Genomic DNA, 19,363 nt, shown 5'->3' on the forward strand with positions numbered 1-19,363 from the left:
AACTTCATTGGTCACCCTAGTTCAATTTCACCATCACAGACAATCTTGCTTAATAGTGTTTTCCATCATACAAAAATTCATCCTTTTGATAAAGTGAAAATGGACAACAGAGTGCTTGCCTTGATCTTCTGATACACTTTCTTGGGTGTTAAGATACTGTAAATTGAGGCTGTGGCTATTACATTGTCCCACCTGCTATGGCATAGTGTAACCATGGCTGTAACCACAGCTGGGCCAAGAACACAGCTGGCTGAAAACTTAAGGAGGCAGCCAGGAGCAGGACTGTGACAGTAGACTTCACTGCTGTTAAACTATGCCTTGTGAAAATTATGCTCTGTGATGATTCCCACTGTAGTAAATCTTCCATTATGAAACACAAATTTTTTGTATTCAAAGCCTTAGTATAAAAATTATATTCTTAATGTAAGAATTGTCCACTGAATGTATAGAAGGTTTCCCTCTGTCACTTCAAAATCCAAAAAGCTTGCTTATTAAAATTTTGTAGTTGCAGCCTGTAGTAGATGGTGGTTATGTGTTTGTATTCCACCTTCCCTGTAACTGATTTATTGTCACCTTTTAACTAATTTTAAAGTATCCTAAATAACCTTATTCTCAAAAAATGTTTTGAGAGTTAAGTGAATGGCATTCTACCAGCTATCTGTAGTATATCTGGTTTTCCTTGTTCTGCTTTTAAAGCTTTTGTTAGGTGTTTAATTTATTGAATCATCTAGACTTTTCTTTGCAGTTGCTTAAAATAATTCATGTTAGTACTTTAGAAGTAGTAGATCCTCCTTTCCAGCAATCTCCAGCATTGGAGGAACTGGTTTGTGTGCATTAGAATTTGTTAGGTAGCTGTTTAAGTTCAGATTCTTTTTAAAAAAATCATGTGTTTGTGACTGATTCTTTTTCTGCATTTCAATTAGATGTGGGTGATATAGTCTTATAGTCTTGTCACAGTTTTTTTGGTTAATCAGCAAAAAGATTTAGATGTGTGATAGATATCCAGTCACTATATGAAATAGATGGTTTTGGCTCTTTTATGCTACTTGTAGATGTTAATAATATTGCCATTTCTGAACTAGTTTGAAGATAAATTCTGGTCAGAGCTAGGAAAACATGCTTTTTTGTGTATGACTAGGTTTGGGGAGTTACAGATTGTGCACTGTGCTTGCTCTATAGGCTGTTCATTTGTGCTGCCTCTGGGAACATTATTCTTCATAGCAATAAGCATTTGGGTAAGTTCCCTTTTAAAAAGGGGGAAGGGTTAACAAAAGCTGCAAGAAATATATTTAACAGAAAAAACTTATGACACCACAGAGATACATAAATGATTTTTTAAAAAGTGACAGTATTGAAGGAGATCAAACACAAAGGATACTTCAATATTTGTAAACACTTTTGACATTTGCAGTTTTTGAGAGCTAGTTAGTGTACACTTCAGTCACTTAAAGAGAGCTGCAGTATCTGGGTGGTATTTTGTTTAAATTAAGAATAACTATAAACTTATGCAACATGTAGCTGCCTCCAGTTATCTGGTATATTGGTCCATGATGAAATGTATCACCCTCCATATTCTTGCCAGCCTGATGCTAAGAGAAAGACATATTCATGACTTTACTGTATTCATTTAGACTTTGAAAATATTATAAAGAAATTACTTTTTATCTTTCCTGAACAAGATTTATATCTGGAACAATTTTTTTTTAAAATCTTCTAAGATTCTGTTTCAAAATTGTGGAGGCTGGAGAGGGCAGGAAAGGGATTGTATCACTCAAGAAGCAAGAACTTCTTTCAGGACTTGGCTGACTCTGAGTATACTTCAAAGAATTTGGCATCAGATCATGGTGTAGTGATTTAAATCTTCTGCTTTCTCCATCTGCAATACTGGTAAAATATGTTGAGACGAAAATTCATTTGAGTGTTTTGCTATTGCAAGTTTAGATGAAAGTGAAGTAATGTTGCTGGTCAGGATAACTTCTGAATTTTGTGAAATCAGAACTAGGAACTCTTGAGTAAAGTGTATACATTAGCTGAAGATTGAGAAGTCACAATTAAAAGTACTCTTTTTTTATGGGAGTGTGACCAGAATAATGGAAAGCAGTGCCCTGTTGGTTGTTTTAGGAGGCTGTTGAGGCACTAAATGTTGCTGTTCTGTTTTGGGGCACTGCATACAGCTACTGTCTCAGAAACTGTGAGGAAGGTATGAGATGGAGGGGACCATCCCACGTCTGGGGCTTGGGCCAGGTCTCAGCAACATTTGCAGTCTGAGCTTAGACTGCCAATTTGAGATAGCTCTGTTTTAAAATGTTGTGGTGTAAAGTCTGTCCATTCCAAGAAGAGTTGCTTTTAATTTAAAACTGGTGTGTTATTTCAGTTTCTGATATTTGAACAAAGTTTACAGCATAAAGCCAGATTTTTACAATATGGAAATCTGACTAAAGTCCATGTGCATAGAGAGGGTGCATAGCTAGTCTGATTTAATTTTTGACAGCTTTAATGGACAACAGAATGATTGGAGAGGTTGAAATTAAACATGTGCAAGATTAGTACAGTGGAAAGGCATGATAGGTGCATTTACCACTTCCTTAATTCTACTTGTTGATTGCATTTGTGATAGTGTTGTAGGGAGCTCAGTCTATGTACAATTTATCTTTTCCACTGTGGAGTAGTATCGAATAATAAAAATTATGAGGAATTGCAGTTCAGAAATTTAAAGTCTTAAATAATTCCGGTACCTTCCCATTATCTTTTTTAAAAGATCAGCAAATTCTTTTTAAGACTGGTTTGGCCTTGTACTTCAGATATGATGTGAAAACATTCAAAGTTGTTTTGTCATGCTTTATTTTGTGTCTGAACCTGGTATAGCTGTAATCACAACATAGTCTGGCTGTGTAATCAGAAGGTTGCAAGAAACAGGCCCTGGAATACTTAGGAAGCATCTGAAGAGTTTCATTTAATAAAAAGCACGGTAAATAAATAACCAGAGGGGTAAAAGTTTGTAATTTTGACTTGGATTTTTTCATTTGCCCTGAAGAGTCACAGACTCGTACGTATGTTTTAGAAGGACACTCCAAAAACCCATAAATGAATTTAACTTCAGCATGTCTGCGCTCCTGGGAAGTGTTTCTGCTTTTGCAGACCATAACATTAGTCTGGAGAAGGAGAGTCACTGAGAGGCAAGTATGCTGCCAGGAGGTTGTGGCAGCTCATAAATACTTCTTTTCCTTCAAGCATTCAATATATTAAACACACTTGATGTTTTGAATTTTCCAGTTGTATTTTAATGTAAGACAAGATGTTTGATGTGCTGTGTGTGCAGAATAAATTTTTTGGCCTGAAATATTCTCAGCTATTTCTATTTTTAAAATACCTCCAGGAGGAAAAAAAAAAAAGCGCTAACCAAAGGGAGGCCTGTATTTCTTAAAATTCAACTTAAATTAAAAGTACTGTTATTACCTCTTTCCTGAGGTGTTTCAAAGAAATGGTTAGCAGCTTACATTAAAAACTTTATAAATGAATGTACTGATAGAAGGTAAAAAAGTAGTGGCTCTCTTATTCAGTTAAGATTTATCTACCTTGTGCTCCCTCTACTAGAAGCCCTCCCACACCCAAAGCCACCAACAATACACCTTCCCCCACCCCTCACCTTGGCAGAAGCTGGAGTAGAAATGGGTCTGTAGTAGTACTGATTTATTTAATGTCAACAAACTCCATCAGAGTAATGAAAGAAAAAAATATTCTGTTCTTACTTTGTTAATCATGCTGCACATCTCACTGTACAGTGCTTAACTGCAGGAAATGCCCAGGGAACCAGGGCTTATTTAAAATACAGTATTTTAGATTAACCAAACATGAAAGTTTTGACTCTATCCAGAAAGAAAAAGGAAGGCAGTGCAGCTGTCATAAAAAATTAGTGGAATTGGTGCTGTGCCAAAAAAAAAAAAAAGAAAAAAAAGATAACTGCAATATTCCTGGAAAGAAGAAAATTTTTGTGGAAATGTCCCAGCTGGGGCAATGGTTTCCCTTTTAGCTGAAGCACAGATGCAGAAATCTAGCCTCCTGGCTGAGAGTATCAGCTGAAAGCAAATAAGTCAAAGGAGCCCTGTTGTTTAATTTTTAATCTTTTATTCTTCTCATACAATAAATGAGATTTGGCATGATGAAAACACCTAAATCATGCAATTATGAACCAAAATTGAATTAACACTTCAGAGTTTGTTTTTTCATTTGGTTTACAGGCTTTCATCTGTATGTGTGATATATAGTACAAAAGTTTTTAAACAGTAAATCAACCAACAGAAAACAGGGTTCAGTGAACAGATGCAGCATACTTGTGTGACAAACACCATCTAATAAGACTTATTATTTTGTAGGAATACAGATCTAGAAAGCTGATTTGGGTGTGTAGGAAGTGTTAAATACTGCTTGAACAGTATGTGAAGTAGTGACTACAGAGATAGCTGGAGGCACTTAGCAGATGAAACTCTGTCAGCTTGGCTTAGGTGTCCTGTAAGGGACCTCAGCAAGGTTAAGAGAAATGGGAAAAAGCACTCTTGCAGCAATAGAGCAGGCGTGTGGTAATGGTGATGTGGTAAAATACTTGCTCACTGACAAGCATTTCAACCATGCCCTTGTAACCATCTTCCCTTGCCTGTGAGGCCCAGCTGACCTTCATGTTTCCATCCACTCCCATCCCGTGTTGCCACCTCCTGCCCTGGCAGTGTCCTTGATGCAGGCCATTTTCACTTTTGATCCCCTGGAGGGGTACAGCCTCCCTAAAATCTGGGAGTGTTGTTTCCTCTTTCCTCACCACTAGCTTTCCTTGTAAACATTTCTGATTTGGCAGATTCTGATTTCAGTGTAAGTGTTTCTGTGTTGCTCCACCAGGGGTTTTCTTTTGTTTTGATAGCTTCTTAGAGGATTCATCAACATAAAAGGTTTTTGAGCAGCTCCCTATAATGGAACCTTTGTATCATTTCTTTGATACTGGGAGCAGTTACCTCTGCTTCAGAAGTCAGACTATAGTGCTGGCTTGGAGTAGATGAGGACCTGGTTCGTTTTCCAGTTTAAGCTGTGTTGGTCTATTTTTGCATTGTCTTGAGTTGTCTGTTGTTTGTGGAAAATATTTTTGAGCAGCTGTGAGTGATACAAAGCATCAGAGGTGGCAAAGTGTGTCATGCTGATATCAAAGCTGTAACAGTTGATAGAGAAAAAATACTTCAGCACTGCAGCTCTATTAATTGTGAAACTGGACTCCAAAGTATTTAATCTTACTTAGTTAGCTTCTGTTATAATTGCTATTAAAAAGTATTTTTTTATTAAATACATGATGACTGTTAAATACCAGTGATGAAGGAAAAGTCTTTAAAGTGTTTTTCTTCTCTCAGAACTGTTCCGAGCTTTTTATCAGAAGTCATCCTGTATTTCTCTTTGTATTTTTGAACATATTTGACCTGTCTGGGGATTCAGTGAGTTAAGATGCTGGAATTCCAAACTTGGCTTATGGCCTGTCTGATTATCACTTAACCTGCTTACCTCCCTTCACAGGAGTGCATTTATGTCCCTTAAGAATCTTTGCTCTGCTACGTGCCCATACACGTGTCACAAAACATGTATTGAGCAACTGCCCTGTTCTAGTGCATTCTAGCAGAGGGGCACTGCTTACCTGAAGAGAGGACCACTACTCTGAGGTCAGATTGGTATGTCCCTGTTAAAATCCATTTTTCTATTGCCAGTACAAGATGGAGCAACTTTTTTGAGACACAAGCTTCTTATGCCCTCTATATGCTTTGCCTCATCTGGCATCCCTGTTTGAATTTTCAGCTGAAGTTACTTATAACCAGTTCTATGACTTACTTCATACAGAAAGGAGTTTTTAGAGTAGGAATTGTAAACTTCTTTAAACTATTGACTTTGGTCACAATTTCCTTTTTTGCTTCCATGAGAAATTTATAGAATCGGTTACATTTCTAAGTAATTCAGAACAATGTGCATGTGCTTAGTGTAATTTTACTTTATGGGTTCATTTCTGCAGTTACCTTAATCCTTTCAGCTTTCAGACTGCACATGCATCATGTGAGTTTGGCCATATGCACACTTGGCTGCAACAGAATTTTGCTGAACACAGAAGTTGCATGTTTATCAATTTGCTCTGAGGATCACAGTGTTTAAGAAAATTCCACATTCCAACTTCTTTCTTTGGGGCCTGGAGGAAATGGTAGCATTTTGTTATATCTGAAGAACTTAATGTATTAGGGATTTTCTGATCTTCTAAAGCTGGGCTTTACGATTGTATGTGCTCTATTAAGGAAGTCTCCAGAGGGTATCTGAGTAGATCTAGAATTTCTAATTGAATAAATTGTCTTTTTATTTCATTTTTAGAAGAATGTGCCACAAAGCAACAAAAAAAGGCAAGCCCAGGTATGAAACTGGAAATAAAATTCAAATAGATGAACTTGCTGAATAAGAGGTTATCTTATTCTGATTTGTTACAAAAGGAAAATTGCTGAAAAACAACTAAACTTGTTGTGTCAACGGTGAAATACTTAAAAGCACTAATACAGCTCATATGGCAAACTGCAATTTTTTCAATTACAAAATCAATTTTTAGTTCAAACTGCAAGTAGTTTTCAACCACTGTGTTTCTGAATTACATAATGGGATGAGTCAAAGGTTATCAAGCAAAAGACAGTAGGAAGGTGCCATTCTGATACCTGCCAATGTCAGTTTTTTATTATGGCTGAGATGTAAAATAGTGATTGAGAGGAACTCACAAAATAAATTTCTGAGCAGCCAGGAAAAGTGTCACTGCAGTAATAAGCTTATTGTAAGGGTATTTGAAGACATTTAATTATCTTTCTGAAATGGAGTCCTGAGGTTTTTTTGGTTATTTATCTACCGACTTTACAGCTGAATTTCTTGTGAGAGTCACCCATTCCTACATTAACCAAGTACCAGTTTTTGTAGGAAAGGTTTATTTTTATAATAATATCAGAGAAGTAGTCATTGTTCCCAATGGACAATATTCCTTAAACCATGGCCTTGACAAGAAAATACAGCTGTGTATTTTACAGTGTGTGTGTGGGTGTGCAGATGTGTGCAGTAGTCAGGACTTGTGATTTCATTGCCATGTCTGCAGAGGACACACACTCCTCCTTCTCAGCTCCTGTCATTGACTAAGGTGGAATGCATGTGGCATCATCCTGATTTCTCCCCAGACTGCTCTAGATGGAGTGTGAGTTTGTTTGCCCTTGTCACTTCTGCAAATCTGCTGCTGCCTTTCTTGTATTTGAAAATACAAGAAAGGCAGCAGCAGATTTGCAGAAGTGTATGTGTTTTATGTGTTTGGATTTCGTTCGAATGGTCTATCAGAAGATTCTTTTCCCTATGAGTATAACTCATTGATCAAACCCATAAAAGGCATCCAGCTTAAAGAGAAGTCATATCCCAAACTGCTGTTGGTTGCTAATATATTTCAAGTGTTGTGTCTGTACCAGGAGGACAACCTGCAAGACTTTTTCCCAGGATGGACATGGTGTCAACCATGTTACAAGACAAAGTGGAGTTTCTTATACTCACAATTTTCCAGTTCAGCTTTAGTAATTTCAATGTTGGATTATTCTTATTTTAATGTAGGATAATTTTTTCCTATTCCTCCTATGCTATTTCAGGAGTGTTTTAAAATGTTTATTTTGTAAGAGTTAAAGATGATTAACAACAGTTAGCATGTTGATCTTGTTCAGGAGAATTTCTGTGGCTTGTTTGATGTTAGGGACTGCCATTTCTTGGATATAGTTTGGATGCAGCATAGATTCACAGTTGTAGTGTAGCTTTTGAAAGAAATATAGTGAAATACTCGGTTTGCCATGATGATGTTCTTTTGGTACTACAAAGTTGTTGTTTGTTATCATAGCATTATCATACAGTGTTCTGGTAGAGGTTATCATTCACCTTGAAGAAGTAGACAAACTGCAATTATGAAATGAGAAAACAGAGGATCTCCACTTCTGGTTTTGTTTTGTCTTGCGTGTAGAAAATGAAATCCATTTCTATCAGTGTACTTTTCATATATATTTTGTAATAGCTTTAACTTATCGCTAAAGGTTTGGGATTTGGAAGGTTTTTTGCATTTAGCAACTTGGTAATATATATTCTATTGTATATCAGTTCCACTTTAAGTTAAATAGGAATTATCTTTGGCAAGAAATAGGACCATAAACTGTAGTAGTTTTTGCTATAAATTTAATTTATGCTAGCAAACCAACTGATGGAATTCCAACTTCTGTATTTTCACTTAAATTGCGGGCTCATTTTGTGTTTCATGTGATTTTTGATAGACATTTTGAGAGACTCTTATTTCTCACTAAAATTCTCAATAAGGGTCACTTTTGTAGATCCTTCCCATGTGTAAGTATGTCATCTTCTGTGAAAACAGTGATTTGTGACAGACAAGAAATACAGTAAATTATTGCCTTTGCTTGTTAATACCTAGGCAGCAGCATCAGCAGCAATAGTAGATAATTGGGTAGAAGCTCTGTAACATCAAACTGAGATTACAACTTTTAATTGCTTCCATGTAATGATAGTGTGCCTGTTGACAAACACTGTAGTCACGGGAGAGGCAGGAAAGGGAAGATACTGCTAGAATTCCTAAAAGGGTTTCTCTTTTTTTTCCCAGCTTGTATTACTGTGTATAGTTTTAATCTCACAAAGATGATGAGTTTCATCAGTTGTAATTCAATGTTGGTTTTTCTACTCTATGGAAAATTAAAAGTTTTCATTCTCCTCTGCAATTTTATAGTATCATCTTAGTTTAGATTTGGCTATGTTAATGGTGTGAGTGAGTGCTCTGTAGGCACTGCCTATAGTAATATGGCAAAACAAAAAATATAATTAGTTTTCATTTTTTAATAATTTGCTTCAGGATGTTAAACTAACATTGATACACAATCATAGAACGACTTTATAAGTAAATTTTTAAGATTTTCTTGCAGCTTAAGACAATTTTTAGTAGATTTTCATAAAAATTGAGTTTCAATAAGATATTTTTCAGTTGTTGGTGAGACATTTTTGTGTGCTGAATTATGCTATACTGCAGTATTCCTCCCAATTTAAAATACTTCTCTTTATATCTTCTTTAAAATAAGTACTGATTGTTGTTTTGGGTTATTTTCCCAGCTGAAGTATAAAGGTCAGTGACCACAGCAAACTGGTTATTAGATCCTTCAAGTTCATAAGATTTGTACAGTGCTTCAAGTTCTCCTGTTGTTAGGAAATGTTCCACAGAAGAATTTAAAGGTCTTACCAGGTTTCTGACTGCATTTTGCTTGATGAACATTAGCTTGAAGTTGTAAGTTCTAAACATAGAATCACAGAATGGCTAGACTGGAAAGGGCCTTAAAGATAATCTGTTTCCAGATCCCTGCCGTGGCAGAGATACTTTTCATTAGACCAGGTTGCTCACAGCCCCATCCAACCTGAAAACTGGGGATGGGGCATCCACAACTTCTCTGGGCAGCCTCATTGTGCCAGTGCCTTATTACCCTCACAGTAAGGAATTTCTTCATAACATTAACCTAAACCTGCTTGCTGTCAGTTTAAAATAATTTCCTTCTTGTCCTGTCAGTACATGATTCATATTTTTTGTGTGGCTCCCTTCAGGTACTGGAAGGCCACAAATAAAATACCCTCAAAACTTCTCTTTTCCAGGCTAAATAATCTCATTTCTCTCTGCCTTTCCTCATAGGAGAGGTGCTCCATCCCTGCAGTCATCTTGGTGGCCCTTTGGTGGATTCATTCCATTAGGGTGATGTCCTTCCCATGCTGGGAACTCCAGAGCTGGATGCAGCTCTCCAAGTGGGGTCTCACCAAAGCAGAGCAGAGGGACAGAATCCCCTCCCTCGCCCTGCTGCCCACGCTGCTTTGGATTGCCAAGATCCAGTGGGTGTTCTGGTCTTTGAGTGCACACTGCTGCCACATGTCCAGCCTCTCATTCACCAACACACCCAAGCCCTTTTGGCAGGGCTGCTCTCGATCTGTTCATCCCCCAGCCTCTGTTGATACCAAGGGTTGCCCTGAGCCACGTGCAGCCCATGCTTTGAAGGAAGTGCATGTGTTCACTTGATCAGAAGTGGACAATGTGGTTTGTGGCCATGTATTAGGTTAGTTCTCTTAACTCCACCCTAATATGTAGCTCCTTCCCTTTCTTTCCTCTGTCACCTTGAATATTTTCTAATAATATTTTGCATGGGACTATCAGTGGGAGTTGTAAGTACTTTTGCAACATTACGCTAAAGAATGAATTGACCTAAGTGCACCGTTTTTACATTTTTAATGAATGGTTATACTGCCAGTGTGTCTTGTGCAATGGAGAACTGAGTTCCCACAGTAGCAAAGAAAGTACTTAGAGGATTAGGAGAGGGGAATCATGACATTAGTCTGAGAGACAAGAATTCTGTGTGTAATAAAATTGTCATGCAGTTGGCATACCACTTCTGTGAGATTGTGTTGGCATGTGTATATGGATATATATGAAAGAGGAACTGAAATATAAAGGCTGATTTCTACCTCTCTTCACCTCACCAATTTAGACCTGTACCTGAAAGTCGAAAACTTCTGATCACTGTTAATTTCCAAAGGGTTTAAGATCTGTTTGTAAGGGCTTCATGAACTCTGCTGTATTTACTTTCATAGCTGATTGGGCAGCGATCTGTCAGTCTGTGTATGAGGTTTCTCAGTGGCTTCTTGTCCTAGGAAATAAGCAACTAAGTTCCATCTGCAGATCTGTCTGCATTTGGCACAGACCCAGTTATTCTCACACCTTCTTACAAAGAGTACCACAACAGTGTTTTTCCAATATCTCTGCATATGCTTGTAGCATGAGTGACTAATGAGCGTGTTAGTGAATCCTGGAATAAGTTACCATGGATTGGAAGGTGCCTGCTGCTAACCTGGCAGCAGTATGACACTGTCATTGCATAAACCTGCTGTAATATAAAAGTCTGCATGGGGATAAGTGCTCTGATTCAGAAGTCTGCCAGCCGTTCACTGTCACCAGTGACTATTGGGAAGTAGGTAAATTGGCTGCTGGTTTTAGCTTCAGAATGAGCACAAAGTAAGCAACCTGGCTACAGCAGCTGCAGTTCAAGTCTCTAATCCCAGTTCCTGCTCTTTCTGTTACTGGTTTTTAGCAGCTTGCCTCATGTTACTCTGCTGTTAGTTTTGTGACAGGGCTGGATAGTGTTGGTAATTGTACCACCACATTTCTCTGTTGTGATCTGTGCTGTGGTTCACCCCAAGAGCAGGAGACAGCTTTTTCTAGTGGAGTGGAATCATGTTAGGAGTGCCTAACATGAATCCTTTGGGTGCTTGCCAGAATGCCCTCCCCTGCCTGCACCACTTCCCTCAGTGGGAGTTTGGACAGCTTGAACACTGCATGCGACTGCTTTGCTTGGCAGCTTTGACCAACACAAAATCACATACAAAAAAGCTGTTGTGAGGAAGTGTCAGCAAAAAGTCTTCGAAGGTCTTCAGGATACTTGGGTGCAGTGATGCAGCTGGGTAGCAGACAGGAGCACTGCAGGCTCCTCAGCCTTCCTGAACTCTTCCCTAGAGCTGCAGCCTGCTGTGTTTTCTCTGGAGTTCATCAGCACAGTTCTGTTAGGTGTCATGTAGAAATATGGATTTCCAATAAAAAAACCAATATTTATCTAATTATTAGAAGTTTTCTTCATTTTCTTTCTTTATAACCATGCCCTTGTCAGACTCCATATTAGTATCATTGTACTTCATCAGTCTTCAGGGAGTAGTCTTGATTAGTTTTTTGCGCCACTGTCATTTATGATTTTCAGTATAGAAAATAATATTTTAGAAAGTTTGAATTTAGTGGGGAATTTAAAATATTTTTCAACTTTTCAGTAGAAAGACTACATTTGGACATACTTTCTTGGAGCAGCTATAGACATATATTTTGAGAGGTCTGACCCACTGACTTAGAGATCTTTACAGTACATATGTAGCCAGCCATGTGTAATCCTTTGAAGAAATAAGATCAAAATCTGCTGGGTCAAAGACAATAGTTTTTCCCCCTTATATAGCTCCTGTATTGTAGCTCAGGGTTTCTTATTACTTTAGTACAGTACCACATATGCATCAGGGACTTGCTTTCTATCGCAATTCAGTTGCTATTCTGATGATGTATCACAAGAGAAGGTTATGTGACAAAAAATAATCCTTTACTTATCCCAGGTATTGTTAAAGGAGTACCAAAGAATTCTTTGGGACTTGTGTAAAGCTGCTTTTCTGCTTCTCAGGAGCAGTAGTTGGGTGAGACTCCAGCTTCTCTATTGCTGAAGATAGCTTTGCCAGAGCATTTCACTATCTTTTTTACTGCAGTTAAAGGCAACTGCTCATCTCTCTGCACTTTACTCAGGCAGAGCAAAGGACAAGATAATCCCCTTAGCCTGTTAAATGCTCCATCCCATCTGGTAGGTGATAATTGCATTGTAAGGGGATTAACACAGTGGGATATGCTTACAGTGTAATGAAAGCTTCACTATAAGTGTGAAAGTCAGCTGATTGCATTCTAGCACTTGGGGACCTTATATTTGCACATATTTTGTAAAAAACATAAAAGACAAGTTTCATCTGGGGAAGGTATGTAGTATCTTTACATGCCATCCTTCACATATTTGTAACAGATTTTACATTTGTTCTGGAATATCAGTAGTCTGAATATCTGAAATCCTCTTGTAGGAGTAGTGCAGCAGACTCTTGTTTAGCCAAATGTTTTGAGATCATTCTGTGGGGTATAGCTGTATTAAATGCATCCCAGGTGTTGACTACTGTTAATCAAAAGTACTATGACTTTGAAACCATGGGGCTTGATTGTTACCAGTCTAGGAACAGCCATGTTATTTAAATACAGCTTGGAAATCTTCATCAGTAAAGGTGAAATTTGAATAAGCCATACTGTGAGGAATATCACAGTAATTTTGTGTCAGCAGGGATTTCTGTCAAGAGGATTTCTGGCTGAAAGTAACTCTTCTTGAAGCCAACCAAAATAAATATTTTGAAACTTCAGTTTCAAGCATGAGCCTAAGGTAATGCAGACTGATTTTTTTTTTTTTTTAAAGAAGTTTGAAATCTTATGTTTTTAAGTTTGTCTAATGCTGTAGTGAAGACAGTAAATTTTAAGGTTCAGAGCATTTCATAAGTGAACTCTACCTTAGCTTCCTTACCTTTCGAGATTATAAAGATCCTTGTGAAGATAAGTTCTGTAGGGCAGTAGCTCAGGGTTGATTATCACCCTGTTGGATTGCACTCTCTCCAGTCTCCCCATGTGGTACAAGAAGCTGGGAAGTTGCTCTGTGCTGACCTGCATGTGCCACTTGGCTGGTTTGAACATTAACCTGGGTGGTTAAAACAGGGCTTGGTTAGCGCGCGCCGTGCTGGGCCAGAGCTTCATAGCCAGGTGATCAAATGAGAGGTAGAGAAGTACACACTGTGTGCAGGGGATGCTTTAGTGACATTGTGTGACCCTGCTGCAGGATTGAATTTTCTAATGAATTAAGGTTCTGTGACCAGCTGTGTGGCTGCTGTTTCTCTGGCTTCCATTTCCTGACTTAGCAGCACTGTGTGCATGTGTGATCCTGGGAGTAAGGGTAAAATAAAGCCTAGTGGGTTTTTGTGGGCTGTCTGCAGTAACTTTGCCAGTCTGGGATGAAGTTGTTGAGTGTGGTTAAGCTCAGTCTTCTCTTAGTTATCATGGATCTGAGTGGGGTCAAGTTGAAAGCTGGTTTTCTGGTGATGAGATATGGAAGATTTCACAGATCTTTCTTTTTTCTTCTCTCTTTTATTTTTGCTATTTCTTTTAAGGTGACTGGGCTCTAAAGAATATTCTTAATTATTTCGTTTTAGGCTGAATGTTTACCTGAGGAGAGGAAAACTAAGGAAGTTTGCTCTTTTATTTTCTGACATGTTGTAATTTTAAGTAAGCTTGAGTGTAAAATAAACATAACAACACCCTTCCAAAAAATGTAAATATGTCCCCTTTCCCCACCCCAGTTGTTTCTGGAATATGAGTTCGTCACATGAAAATCCATCTTGAAAGCACCATTACGCTGGCAATATATGGAAAGTATTTTTAAGAGGAATTTTCAGATATTTAGAAATGGGTTTTAACCATCCTTCTACCGATATGTATTTAAAATATATACCAACTATGTAACAAACCAAATAATATATGGTGTATAATACATTTTCTTCTTATTTAGGTGACAAACAGCATGTTTGGTGCTTCAAGGAAGAAGTTTGTAGAGGGGGTTGATGGTGACTACCATGATGAGAACATGTACTACAGCCAATCATCGATGTTCCCACATCGGTCAGAAAAAGATGTAAGTTGAATAAGCTTATTTTTTCTCCTTTCAGTACTGAGATAGTTTCAATATGTGGAATGTATGTGAGGAAGATCTTCATTTAGCTTTAAGCTGTACATTTCCAGCAGCAAGTGCTTTAATTTCGGTGAATTTATTCACGTAAACTTCAGCCATATACTTGCTAGTGTTGTTTTGTGGGTTTTTTTTTTTTTCATCTTGAAGCATTGTGTTTGTAATTTAAATTGGGTTATTGATTACATCTTGTGCTCCTGTGCAGGGTCTTCAGGTTTTTTGTTGTGGTTTTGCGTTTTACATCTTCAGCCATTTTTAGTTTCTGATGAAAATGCTTTGTGCAGTTTGTTTACTGAAGTAATCTAAGTTATGTATTTCTCCTATTTGGAATGCCACACAGTTGCAAAACTAGCAATTCCTAAACATTTTTTCCACTCATTAATGACAAATTGTATGTTAGAACTGCATTGACATTAGTGAAGCTCTGCTGCTTCTTACCAAAGATAAATATATTAGGCAGTAAAGTATGTCACTTTTACATGAAGTAGCATGAAGAAATACATGGAGGACTTGAAAGTGTGGCTTGAAGTTCATGTCACCTGCAGGTCAGTAATATAATCTCATGGTAGGCTTGTATTTGATACGTGTAGGCAACACATCCTTCCTAATTTAAAAAAAAAAACAATTCCATTCAAATTTTTAAGAAGGTGAAAATGCTTCAAGTCTGCCTCCAAGACTGTCTAGAAATATGGTTAATAGCAGTTGTGAACATAGTCTTGATAGACCTTGGCCTGTGTCAAGAGAAGCATTTCCTACAGACTCTTAGCTGAATTTTAATTTAGATTTTCAAAGAGAAGGAAATAGGTTTAGAGAGTAGAAGGCTTTTTCAGACAAAATGAAATTTTAAAAAAAGCATAAATGCAGCTTTCCAATTCAGTTTCATAAATTGATAAAGAGCCAGCAAAGGATGAAAATGTAGTAGAGTGTAAACAAAACTAAATGGGCTGCTCTTTTCTCTTTATGTTGATTACACATTGTCATGTACCACAGATGCACATAGGCACAGTGGAATATTTTTAGTGTGGAATTACATCCTTTCTGTGGTCACCGAGAGGTGCAGCTAGCACTCAAAAACAATAGAGAGAATTTTTCCAAAGTGATTTTGGTACATTAAATCCCTACTTTTAGATTTGATGCACTGAGGGTGAAATCATTATGGTGTAGTAAGAAAGATAAAGTGAGGTAAATGCTATGCTGCACAGCATACACAGTGAAAGCTGATGGCTTGTCACATCGTTGACACAGTGAATGAATGTTTTAGTTGCCTACTTTTTCTGTAGGTAGAGTTGCAGAAGTGGATCTTAGAATGGCACTTCAAGAGGAAGAAGGTGGGTGTTCCATACACCAGGAATGACAAATGAGAAATCTTGAAGGCCTGTGGGAGAAGTGGCCAAAATGGGGCATAGAAGCCTGTAGTTGGCAGAAGAATGATGTCATTCCAACAGGAAATAGAAGAGTGGATTTGCAAAAGCTTTTTAAAATTTTATTTCTAAATTATTTTAAGGTTCCCCAAGTCCTGGAGCTTAACTGTTGACCATTACAACTTTCAGAGTTTATGCTTAAGAAATTTTAAACTGTTATATGCTATTCTGACTTTTTTATAAGTTTATACAAATAAATTTATGGCAATAATATTGACTGTACACCGTTGATCACTCAGGTATAGCTAAATGCATACTGTGTATTACATGTTCCATTTGCTCTTTCACTTGGCTCACAGTAGATAAGGAGGTTTGGAAAGGTTGTTACATTCTCTTAAGTTTCCAACTTCTTGCGCAGCTTTGTAAACCTTTGCCTCTTGAAAATAACCATGTTTTCAAATAGTCTTTCAACTAGAATTCAGCTAAAAGTGTATATGAAAGTAAAATAAATATATTGACTCTGTATTGACAGGCTAAAATAAAATTGCTCAGAAGTTTTTCCAAGTAAGCTAATAAAGACTAATGTTCAAAACCTAGATCCAGTTTTATGAACACCTGGGGGAAAATTCCAGCGTTTTAGATCTTGAAGCACTTTGAATCTTTCTGTCTTCACATCTACTATGGTAATAAAATAAAGGCAGAAGACATATCGGGCAAAGAAGCAAATTACTCTTATATTATCTAAACAAGGTGCAATTTTACTGCAGTTTGTTATTCTTCCTTTTTCAACTTCAGCTCCATTTATGTCTTTACTGAAAGCAGATACAATTAATGTGGTAGGCATTTGCAACTGACCTATAAAAATACTGAAATGTAATTTTTTTCTCTCCAGTGTATGATATGTAGATATGAATGCAGAGTCCTTCATTTATGCTTCATTTATTTTCTAGAGTTCTTCCAACTGAAATAGAATGGTTTTGGTGGAAGCTTCTGTGAATAGACTCACTAAATTCTGTTTTTCAGCAAGGGCTAAAGCTTGTTTAATATTTGCCCTTATACTGGATATAGCTAGGTATTTCTCGTTTTCATTTTGTTGAAATTTTAGTGATTCTCATCTTGAGAGTTGCTGCTTTCCAAGGAACTGTTGCTGCTTGTGTGTAGGTGTACTCAAAGCTGGGGAGTACAGGAATGGGGGAACATAGGGAATGGTGAAATCCTTCTAAAATTTAGAGTAAAGGCTATTACTGCAAGCCTTTGTATAAACTTCAAAACTTACTTTTCACTTTATTTTTACAGTAAAGTCAAGCTAAATCCTGTCCTAAATTTCAAATATTTTTGACATGGGGAAAGAACTAGCAGCAAATAATTTTGGACATGTTACTTTTATTTCAGCCTCTGTGTAGCTAAGAGATAAAAGTTTTCTTTTAATTTACCTATTGTTTCACTAGAGAAAGCAGTTGTAAATAAACAGGACTAATACGGTAGTTGAAATGCAAAAGTTGCCTGTTACTCACAAACACAAGTCCTTTCAAGATCATACAGATACAGATTGGATAAGTTATTTTAGGCCCACAATTATGGTTCCTTAGATGAGATTACATCTTGTTCAAGCCATCTATAGGCTTTTTTTTTTTACTGAATAAGTTGCTTTGACTTGAATCATCACATGCTTGCTGAGCTAAGTAGGGGAGAGAAATAGAGTATATGCATGAATGCTCTGTCTGAATCTTTCTGCACTTGGTCCGTGAATTATAAGCAGGTTAATAATCCTTTGGGAAATGAATTAGGTATTTTACAGTACTTACAGAACAAAGAACGGGTTAAGAAAATAGTGTAACTTTTTGCTGGCAACAAGTGGGATCCTTTTAATATAAATTGATAAGATGATGGACTGAGCACCTGCCAAACAATTGCAGAGCTTACTTGTTGCTAATTTCACAAACTTAATTGAGCTGTCTGTGCACTCAGCAAAATAACTTTCAGGACATGGATACATGTCTTTTTATTTGAATAGAGAACTGTAGAAATTGGTAACTCATGGTGCTCATGTATTTCTGAAACTACAGTTGTTAAATGAAAAAAACAAAAATGCAGATGAGCTTTGAGAAAAGATTGGACCAATTCAATCTGAACTTCTTTGATTTCTCATGTATGAGAATGTAAGAAGGGCTCCACAAGGTTTGACCAATTTAGTCCAACCTACTGAAAATGTGTACTTGAGAGTGTGAGATAAGGTCACCTTCTGTTTTGTAGCCATAAATCTGACAGTAGACACACGTGCATTTTAATGAAGGTCTACCCAATCAGAAAACTTAGGAGATTTTTTCAATTAATATTTTTTTCAAGTCTTGGCCCAGACCTTCACTGTTCATTTTCTTTTCCAGTTGCTCAACAGATAATAAAATGCTTGCAGTGAGGTGGTAGTAATACTTCTGATTTGTGTTTTTAATTGTAGCAGGTGAGATTTAGCTTGAAGAGTTGATTTGTCTCATTACAATTGTTTGTGTAACTCCCTAGCACTAGGGAGTCCCCAGATTTGGATATTGTGTACAGAAAAATGGATTGTTGATTCTGGGAGCCTGCTTTCCAAAGGTTTCTTCCATCTTGAGCTGAAGCATGTCTGTGGTGGATGAAATTCAGGGGTTCCTCTGTCATGAGACAGTTGCACGAAGGCAGATTTCAGTGATGCTGATACAACAAAGGGTGGTCAAAGGCCTCTTACTGTGATTCTATTAAACTCCTAGAACCTTTACTTTTACTGTGTTTTGAAATACTTGGCCTTACAAGGAGGTGGTACTTTTACAAGAGAGAAAACCCTGAAGGTTTAGCTTGCCATCATGATTGAGATCCAGAATCTTGCTAAGTTTTGGAAACTAAGTGTGTAAGAGTTTAGTCAGTTTTCTGGAGACAACTTTGACTTTAAGGCTGCTGAACCTCATTGATCCAGATGAATTGCTGGCTTTTTAATGCTGTTATTTCAGAATTCTGAGGAAACCTATGGTATCATGTTTCCTAAGGTATCTTTCTTGCCTTAGTCATAATTTTACATCAGATGCTTCATATGGACTTGTATGTATTTAAGAATTCCCATGAAACCCCCTTGTGTCAGGAGCAGTTGTAGCATTCACACTAATGCTGCTTGGCTGAATAGAGATACTGTACATTAGCCTAACTTGTAATTGTCTGAATTGTTTTGATCCATTTGTGGAGGGAGAAAAAACCCTAAAGTTTATTTTGAGAAATAGATTAATGTCTTAATTATAAATGGCAAATGAATATTTTCACATGCATTACTTTGCATGTAAGCATTCTTGTAGATTTGACTGAATAGTGAGTTGGTTTGCCTTGCTTGCTTTGTGAAACATGACTTAGGCTTCACTCTTTGAAGTGTGAGCTACAAAGCAATAAGAGTTACTTTTCACCTTTCAGAAGAGTGATTAAACATTCCTTGCATATATTAATGAGTACACAATAATGTTTTTAAAAAAAAACCACCCTAACAACCAACAAAAGGAAAAAACCAAGAACAAACAAATGAAAACCCTATTGGAA

General features: G+C 37.2%; 1 protein-coding gene across 1 annotated transcript in view; it reads left to right on the top strand.

The window, feature by feature from the left end:
• The window catches only part of CNOT2 (CCR4-NOT transcription complex subunit 2), an 84,284-nt gene that overhangs the window by 35,568 nt on the left and 29,353 nt on the right, over nt 1–19,363 (top strand). Inside the window, exon 2 of the mRNA XM_054278028.1 lies at nt 14,274–14,396. Coding sequence (XP_054134003.1) covers nt 14,286–14,396 — 111 coding nt within the window. The 5' untranslated portion in view covers nt 14,274–14,285. The remainder of the gene's footprint in view (nt 1–14,273; nt 14,397–19,363) is intronic.

Source organism: Melozone crissalis, unplaced genomic scaffold (assembly GCF_028551555.1).
Source record: "Melozone crissalis strain CALT ecotype California unplaced genomic scaffold, PUWL_Pcris_2 ptg000004l_1, whole genome shotgun sequence".
Taxonomy (NCBI): Eukaryota; Metazoa; Chordata; class Aves; order Passeriformes; family Passerellidae; genus Melozone; species Melozone crissalis.